General features: G+C 62.2%; 1 protein-coding gene across 1 annotated transcript in view; it reads right to left on the bottom strand.

Annotated features, from left to right (window-relative positions):
• Positions 1-698: 698 nt before the first annotated feature.
• Positions 699-8673, bottom strand: part of LOC144490500 (myosin-10-like) — a gene marked incomplete at both ends in the record, with an annotated part of 28178 nt that continues 20203 nt past the window's right edge. Inside the window, 3 exons of the mRNA XM_078208242.1 lie at positions 699-807; positions 1635-1795; positions 4525-4594. Coding sequence (XP_078064368.1) covers positions 699-807; positions 1635-1795; positions 4525-4594 — 340 coding nt within the window. The remainder of the gene's footprint in view (positions 808-1634; positions 1796-4524; positions 4595-8673) is intronic.

Below are 8673 nucleotides of genomic sequence, written 5' to 3'. Positions count from 1 at the left end.
AGGGAGGGATTTGAACAGGAGGATAAGAATTGTAGAGGCTGGAGGAGGTTACAGAGATAGGGAGTGAGCGAGGGAGGGATTTGAACAGGAGGATGAGAATTGTAGGGTCTGGAGGTGGTTACAGAGATAGGGAGGGAGTGAGGGAGGGATTTGAACAGGAGGATGAGGATTGTAGGGGCTGGAGGAAGTTACAGAGATAGGGAGGGAGCGAGGGAGGGATTTGAACAGGAGGATGGGAATTGTAGGGGCTGGAGGAGGTTACAGAGATAGGGAGGGAGGGAGCGAGGGAGGGATTTGAACAGGAGGGTGAGGATTGTAGGGACTGGAGGAGGTTACAGAGATAGGGAGCGAGGGAGGGAGGGATTTGAACAGGAGGATGAGGATTGTAGGGGCTGGAGGAAGTTACAGAGATAGGGAGGGAGGGAGGGATTTGAACAGGAGGATGAGGATTGTCGGGGCTGGAGGAGGTTACAGAGATAGGGAGGGAGTGAGGGAGGGATTTGAACAGGAGGGTGAGGATTGTAGGGGCTGGAGGAGGTTACAGAGATAGGGAGCGAGGGAGGGATTTGAAAATGGAGTCGTTGCTGGACCAGTTGCTAGCGCTGGGTAAAGCCGGTGCTCCCCATGTTGCCGTGGGTTTTGCAGTGAGTCAATGATGCCCTCGGTTTTCATGCGAGACAGGGATGGCTGACACTCACCTTGGTGAAGAGACGCCACCACTGCCAGTGGCGCAGTTTCAAGTAGGCCGCACAGTTTCTCTGGAGCACCTTGAGAGCACTGAGCTGCTGCTGTCTCTTACTGAAAGCCCTGTGAGGAGGGGAGATCAACAGAAGGTTCACTCAATACCTGTCAACGCTCTTCAGACATACCACCAGCCCCTCCCTCCGATAGGGGGACAGGCTGCCCGGGGTCTGAGTGTAAATGGGGGGGAGGTGGGTGAGGGGGTTAATCCCCCCTCCCTCCGATAGGGGGTCAGGCTGCCCGGGGTCAGTGTAAATGGGGGGGAGGTGGGTGAGGGGGTTAATCCCCCCTCCCTCCGATAGGGGGACAGGCTGCCCGGGGTCAGTGTAAATGGGGGGGAGGTGGGTGAGGGGGTTAATCCCCCCTCCCTCCGATAGGGGGACAGGCTGCCCGGTGTCTGAGTGTAAATGGGGGGAGGTGGGTGAGGGGGTTAATCCCCGCTCCCTCCGATAGGGGGACAGGCTGCCTGGTGTCGGAGTGTAAATGGGGGGGAGGTGGGTGAGGGGGTTAATCCCCCCTCCCTCCGATAGGGGGACAGGCTGCCCGGTGTCTGAGTGTAAATGGGGGGGAGGTGGGTGAGAGGGTTAATCCCCGCTCCCTCCGATAGGGGGACAGGCTGCCCGGTGTCTGAGTGTAAATGGGGGGAGGTGGGTGAGGGGGTTAATCCCCGCTCCCTCCGATAGGGGGACAGGCTGCCTGGTGTCGGAGTGTAAATGGGGGGGAGGTGGGTGAGGGGGTTAATCCCCCCTCCCTCCGATAGGGGGACAGGCTGCCTGGTGTCGGAGTGTAAATGGGGGGGAGGTGGGTGAGGGGGTTAATCCCCGCTCCCTCCGATAGGGGGACAGGCTGCCCAGTGTCGGAGTGTGAATGGGGGGGAGGGTTGTGTGACATACTTGCGAGCGAGGTAGCCGCGAGCAGCAGCCTGGAAGAGGATGATGATGTCGGTGATTTTGAGGTCGCGCTCCTCCTCAAGGTGTGCCAGGACACCGGCTCGGAAAAATATCTTACTCTGCCCAATGCGGAAGAGATTGTAATCCAGTTCGAGAGCTTGGATCTGAAACAGACAGAGTGAGAGAGTGAGAGACGGCAGGAGCCCGGGACCGGGAGCCGGAGAGGGGGTGGCGGGAGAGACAGCGAAGGGGGGTTGCTAGAAGAGGGGGGAGGCGCGAGGGGCTGTGCTGGGAGGGGGGCGTAAGAGTATGGAGCCGCGGAGGGAGGGGGGCAGGAGCCGCGGGGGGAGGGGGGCAGGAGGGGAGGGGGGCAGGAGGGGAGGGGGGCAGGAGGGGAGGGGGGCAGGAGGGGAGGGGGGAGGGGGGCAGGAGGGGAGGGGGGAGGGGGGCAGGAGGGGAGGGGGGAGGGGGGCAGGAGGGGAGGGGGGAGGGGGTCAGGAGCCGCAGGGGGAGGGGGGCAGGAGCCGCTGGGGGAGGGGGGCAGGAGCCGCGGGGGGAGGGGGGCAGGAGCCGCGGGGGGAGGGGGGCAGGAGCCGCGGGGGGAGGGGGGCAGGAGCCGCGGGGGGAGGGGGGCAGGAGCCGCGGGGGGAGGGCGGCAGGAGCCGCGGGGGGAGGGCGGCAGGAGCCGCGGGGGGAGGGCGTCAGGAGCCGCGGGGGGAGGGCGTCAGGAGCCGCGGGGGGAGGGCGTCAGGAGCCGCGGGGGGAGGGCGTCAGGAGCCGCGGGGGGAGGGGGGCAGGAGCCGCGGGGGGAGGGGGGCAGGAGCCGCGGGGGGAGGGGGGCAGGAGCCGCGGGGGGAGGGGGGCAGGAGCCGCGAGGGGAGGGGGGCAGGAGCCGCGGGGGGAGGGGGGCAGGAGCCGCGGGGGGAGGGGGGCAGGAGCCGCGGGGGGAGGGGGGCAGGAGGGGGAGACGCGAGGGGGGGAGACGCGAGGGGGGGAGACGCGAGGGGGGGAGACGCGAGGGGGGGAGACGCGAGGGGGGGAGACGCGAGGGGGGGAGACGCGAGGGGGGGAGACGCGAGGGGGAGACGCGAGGGGGGGAGACGCGAGGGGGGGAGACGCGAGGGGGGGAGACGCGAGGGGGGGAGACGCGAGGGGGGGGAGACGCGAGGGGGGGAGACGCGAGGGGGGGAGACGCGAGGGGGGGAGACGCGAGGGGGGGAGACGCGAGGGGGGGAGACGCGAGGGGGGGAGACGCGAGGGGGGGAGACGCGAGGGGGGGAGACGCGAGGGGGGGAGACGCGAGGGGGGAGACGCGAGGGGGGGAGACGCGAGGGGGGGAGACGCGAGGGGGGGAGACGCGAGGGGGTTAGACGCGAGGGGGGGAGACGCGAGGGGGGGAGACGCGAGGGGGGGAGACGCGAGGGGGGGAGACGCGAGGGGGGGAGACGCGAGGGGGGGAGACGCGAGGGGGGGAGACGCGAGGGGGGAGACGCGAGGGGGGGAGACGCGAGTGGGGGAGACGCGAGGGGGGGAGACGCGAGGGGGGGAGACGCGAGGGGGGGAGACGCGAGGGGGGGAGACGCGAGGGGGGGAGACGCGAGGGGGGGAGACGCGAGGGGGGGAGACGCGAGGGGGGGAGACGCGAGGGGGGGAGACGCGAGGGGGGGAGACGCGAGGGGGGGAGACGCGAGGGGGGGAGACGCGAGGGGGGGAGACGCGAGGGGGGGAGACGCGAGGGGGGGAGACGCGAGGGGGGGAGACGCGAGGGGGGGAGACGCGAGGGGGGGAGACGCGAGGGGGGGAGACGCGAGGGGGTGAGACGCGAGGGGGGGAGACGCGAGGGGGGGAGACGCGAGGGGGGGAGACGCGAGGGGGGGAGACGCGAGGGGGGGAGACGCGAGGGGGGGAGACGCGAGGGGGGGAGACGCGAGGGGGGGAGACGCGAGGGGGGAGACGCGAGGGGGGGAGACGCGAGGGGGGGAGACGCGAGGGGGGAGACGCGAGGGGGGGAGACGCGAGGGGGGAGACGCGAGGGGGGGAGACGCGAGGGGGGGAGACGCGAGGGGGGGAGACGCGAGGGGGGAGACGCGAGGGGGGAGACGCGAGGGGGGAGACGCGAGGGGGGAGACGCGAGGGGGGAGACGCGAGGGGGGAGACGCGAGGGGGGAGACGCGAGGGGGGAGACGCGAGGGGGGAGACGCGAGGGGGGAGACGCGAGGGGGAGACGCGAGGGGGGAGACGCGAGGGGGGAGACGCGAGGGGGGAGACGCGAGGGGGGAGACGCGAGGGGGGAGACGCGAGGGGGGAGACGCGAGGGGGGAGACGCGAGGGGGGAGACGCGAGGGGGGAGACGCGAGGGGGGAGACGCGAGGGGGGAGACGCGAGGGGGGAGACGCGAGGGGGGGAGACGCGAGGGGGGAGACGCGAGGGGGGGAGACGCGAGGGGGGGGAGACGCGAGGGGGGGGAGACGCGAGGGGGGGGGAGACGCGAGGGGGGGGGAGACGCGAGGGGGGGAGACGCGAGGGGGGGGGAGACGCGAGGGGGGGGAGACGCGAGGGGGGAGAGACGCGAGGGGGAGGACGCGAGGGGGGGGGGGAGAGGGGAGGAGGTGCGAGTGGGGGAATGGGAGCATGAGCTGGACACCGAGGGAGACGGACATTATAATCTGAAGGGACAGTGTGACAGCCCAGTGTCTTGCCCAGTTTCTGGCTCCCTCGCCCCACTCCACATCTCCCCAACTCTCCATCTCCTCCGAGCCTCCCATCGACCTCTCCCCCTCCATCCCCACTTGATTCTCAGTGTCGGTCAGGGAAGGAGGACCCGGGCGGCGCTGCAGCCCGTGTGGTATTCGATCCCACTTCCAGACCAGAGGGCAGTATTGACATTGCTTACCATCTGTTCACAGGCCTGTTTCCCATCCATGAACCCCTTTGCGATAGCGTTCGGAGTGAGGATCTCGTACCTGTGGAGTAAGTGAGGAGTGTGTTAAAGCAGCCAGAGACACATATGTGCAGTGACAGCGGAGGAGAGACACAATTCATTTGACAATGCGCTGCCTGAGAGTAGAGAGAATGCCGGTTCAATCCAGGTGTTCGAGAGGGAACTGTGTTGTTATCTGAAAAGCAAGAATGTGCGGGCTTCTGAGGAGAAGGTGAGGGAAGGGGTTGGGGGGGGTGGGGGGGGGGGGTGGGGGTTGGGGGTGTATTGATCCCTGACTGAGCGCAGGTGGACAAACAATGATCCACGTGGCCTGCCCCTACTCGTAATCCCGCACTCTCTTTCCTTTTCAGTTAACAATCCAACTCTCCATTCTGCCTCGATTGTACCTGCCTCACCCACACTCCCAGGCAGCACCTACCGCACCCTAACCACTCGCTGTGTGAGAGAGTTTCACCCACACTCCCAGGCAGCACCGACCGCACCCTAACCACTCGCTGTGTGAGAGAGTTTCACCCACACTCCCAAGCAGCACCTACCGCACCCTAACCACTCGCTGTGTGAGAGAGTTTCACCCACACTCCCAAGCAGCACCTACCGCACCCTAACCACTCGCTGTGTGAGAGAGTTTCACCCACACTCCCAAGCAGCACCTACCGCACCCTAACCACTCGCTGTGTGAGAGAGTTTCACCCACACTCCCAAGCAGCACCTACCACACCCTAACCTCTCGCTGTGTGAGAGAGTTTCACCCACACTCCCAGGCAGCACCTACCACACCCTAACCACTCGCTGTGTGAGAGTTTCACCCACACTCCCAAGCAGCACCTACCGCACCCTAACCACTCGCTGTGTGAGAGAGTTTCACCCACACTCCCAAGCAGCACCTACCGCACCCTAACCACTCGCTGTGTGAGAGACTTTCACCCACACTCCCAGGCAGCACCTACCACACCCTAACCACTCACTGTGTGTGAGAGTTTCACCCACACTCCCAAGCAGCACCTACCACACCCTAACCTCTCGCTGTGTGAGAGAGTTTCACCCACACTCCCAGGCAGCACCGACCGCACCCTAACCTCTCGCTGTGTGAGTGTCACCCACACTCCCAAGCAGCACCTACCGCACCCTAACCACTCGCTGTGTGAGAGAGTTTCACCCACACTCCCAGGCAGCACCTACCGCACCCTAACCACTCGCTGTGAGAGTTTCACCCACACTCCCAGGCAGCACCGACCGCACCCTAACCTCTCGCTGTGTGAGTGTCACCCACACTCCCAAGCAGCACCTACCGCACCCTAACCACTCGCTGTGTGAGAGAGTTTCACCCACACTCCCAGGCAGCACCTACCACACCCTAACCACTCGCTGTGTGAGAGAGTTTCACCCACACTCCCAGGCAGCACCTACCACACCCTAACCACTCGCGGTGAGAGAGTTTCACCCACACTCCCAAGCAGCACCTACCACACCCTAACCACTCGCTGTGTGAGAGAGTTTCACCCACACTCCCAGGCAGCACCGACCGCACCCTAACCTCTCGCTGTGTGAGTGTCACCCACACTCCCAGGCAGCACCTACCACACCCTAACCACTCGCTGTGTGAGAGAGTTTCACCCACACTCCCAGGCAGCACCGACCGCACCCTAACCTCTCGCTGTGAGAGAGTTTCTGTTCGTGTCTCTGTGGCGTCCTTCACCAAACCTGTTAAATCCACTCCTCTCCCTGGTTCCCGATGCGTCCGCCAATGGAAACAGTCTCTCGCTCTCCACCCTGTCCCAATCCCCCTCACCATTCTAAACACCTCGATCCAAATCTGCTTCCCACCTTCCCTTCCCTGAGGAGAACGGTCCCCAACTTTCTCCAATCTCTCCACGTGAACTCACGTTCCTGACCCCCGGAATCAATCTCAACCTTTCCCGCACTCTCTCTCCGATGTCTGCACATCCTTCCTTTCGTGCAGAGCACAGAACTGGACCCAATACTCCAGCTAAGGTCAGACAAGTGTTTCATGCAGATTCAACGCAATCTCCTGGCTCTTTGGACTCTAAGCTCCGGATGAAAATCTGGAATTTCCTCTGCCTGACCCAAAAAATTCCCACTCGGGAAATTCCCACCAGATTGTGGCTGAAAAGGTGAAGGCGGGAAAATCAGTACGGAACCAGTAGAAATGGCAGAGGTGCTTAATGAGTATTTTGCCTCGGTTTTCACAGAGGAGAAGGACCTGGGTGGATGTACTGCGGGCTTGCGGTGGACTGAAAAGATTGAGTATGTGGACTTTAATAAAGAGGTTGTGCTGGAATCTTTGAATGGCATCAAGATAGATAAGTCGCCGGGTACGGATGGGATGTACCCCAGGTTACTGTGGGAGACGAGGGAAGAGATTGCAGAGCCTCTGGCGATGATCTTTGCATCGTCGATGGAGACGGGAGAGGTGCCGGAGGATTGCGGATGTGGTTCCTATTTTCAAGAAGGGGAATAGGGATAGCCCAGGAAATTATCGACCGGTGAGTCTAACCTCAGTGGTTGGTAAGCTAATGGAGAAGATCCTGAGGGACAAGATTTATGAGCATTTAGAGAGGTTTAATATGCTCAAGAATACTCAGCATGGCTTTGTCAAAGGCAGATCGTGCCTTACGAGCCTGGTGGAGTTCTTCGAAAAATGTGACTAAACACATTGACGAAGGGAAAGCGGTAGATGTGGTTTATATGGATTTTAGCAAGGCGTTCGACAAGGTCCCCCATGCAAGGCTTCTCGAAAAAGTGAGAGGGCATGGGATCCAAGGGGCTGCTGCCCTGTGGATCCAGAACTGGCTTGCCCAAAGGAAAGAGAGAGTGGGTAGAGATGGGTCTTTTTCTAAATGGAGGTCGGTCACCAGTGGTGTGCCCCAGGGATCTGTTCTGGGACCCTTGCTGTTTGTCATTTTCATAAATGACCTGGATGAGGAAGTGGAGGGATGGGTTGGTAAGTTTGCCGACAACACGAAGGTTGGTGGGGTTGTGGATAGTCTGGAGGGATGTCAGAAGTTACAGAGGGACATTGATAGGATGCAAGACTGGGCGGAGAAGTGGCAGATGGACTTCAACCCAGATAAATGCGTAGTGGTCCATTTTGGCAGGTCAAATGGGATGAAGGAGTACAATATAAAGGGAATGACTCTTAGTACTGTCGAGGATCAGAAGGACCTTGGGGTCCGGGTCCATAGGACTCTAAAATCAGCCCCGCAGGTGGAGGAGGTGGTTAAGAAGGCGTATGGTGTGCTGGCCTTTATCAATCGAGGGATTGAGTTTAGGAGTCCGGGGATAATGATGCAGCTATATAAGACCCTCGTCAGACCCCACTTGGAGTACTGTGCTCAGTTCTGGTCGCCCCATTACAGGAAGGATGTGGAAAAGATTGAAAGGGTGCAGAGGCGATTTACAAGGATGTTGCCTGGATTGAGTGGCATGCCTTATGATAGGCTGAGGGAGCTCGATCTTTTCTCCTTGGAGAGACGTAGGATGAGAGGAGACCTAATAGAGGTATATAAGATGTTGAGAGGCATAGATCGGGTGGACTCTCAGAGGCTTTTTCCCTGGGTGGAAATGGCTGCTACGAGAGGACACAGGTTTAAGGTGCTGGGGGGTAGGTACAGGGGAGATGTTAGGGGGAAGTTTTTCACACAGAGGGTGGTGGGCGAGTGGAATTGGCTGCCGTCAGTGGTGGTGGATTCAAACTCAATAGGGTCTTTTAAGAGACTCCTGGATGAGTACATGGGACTTAGTAGGATGGAGGGTTATAGGTAGGACTAAAAGGTAGGGATAGGTTCGGCACAACTTTTGGGGCCGAAGGGCCTGTTTTGTGCTGTATTTTTCTATGTTTCTAAAACTGCTGGAGGCCCGAAGGAAGGGTTTGCAAAGGTTGTTCAGGGGAGAGCACGAGTTAGGGGAGAGCACGAGTTAGGGGAGAGCACGAGTTAGGGGAGAGCACGAGTTAGGGGAGAGCACGAGTTAGGGGCTGTGGGTGATCCAGGAAGGTCGACGAGTGGTATGAGGGAGCGAGGACAGTTCGAAAGCTCATGTGAGGCCCGCCACGTTACCGCAGGAACACACCAACCGTCCAAA

This window comes from Mustelus asterias, unplaced genomic scaffold (assembly GCF_964213995.1).
Source record: "Mustelus asterias unplaced genomic scaffold, sMusAst1.hap1.1 HAP1_SCAFFOLD_3374, whole genome shotgun sequence".
NCBI classification, from domain to species: Eukaryota; Metazoa; Chordata; class Chondrichthyes; order Carcharhiniformes; family Triakidae; genus Mustelus; species Mustelus asterias.
Note: the sequence above shows the minus strand (reverse complement) of the source record. Positions and strands in the feature narration are given on the sequence as shown.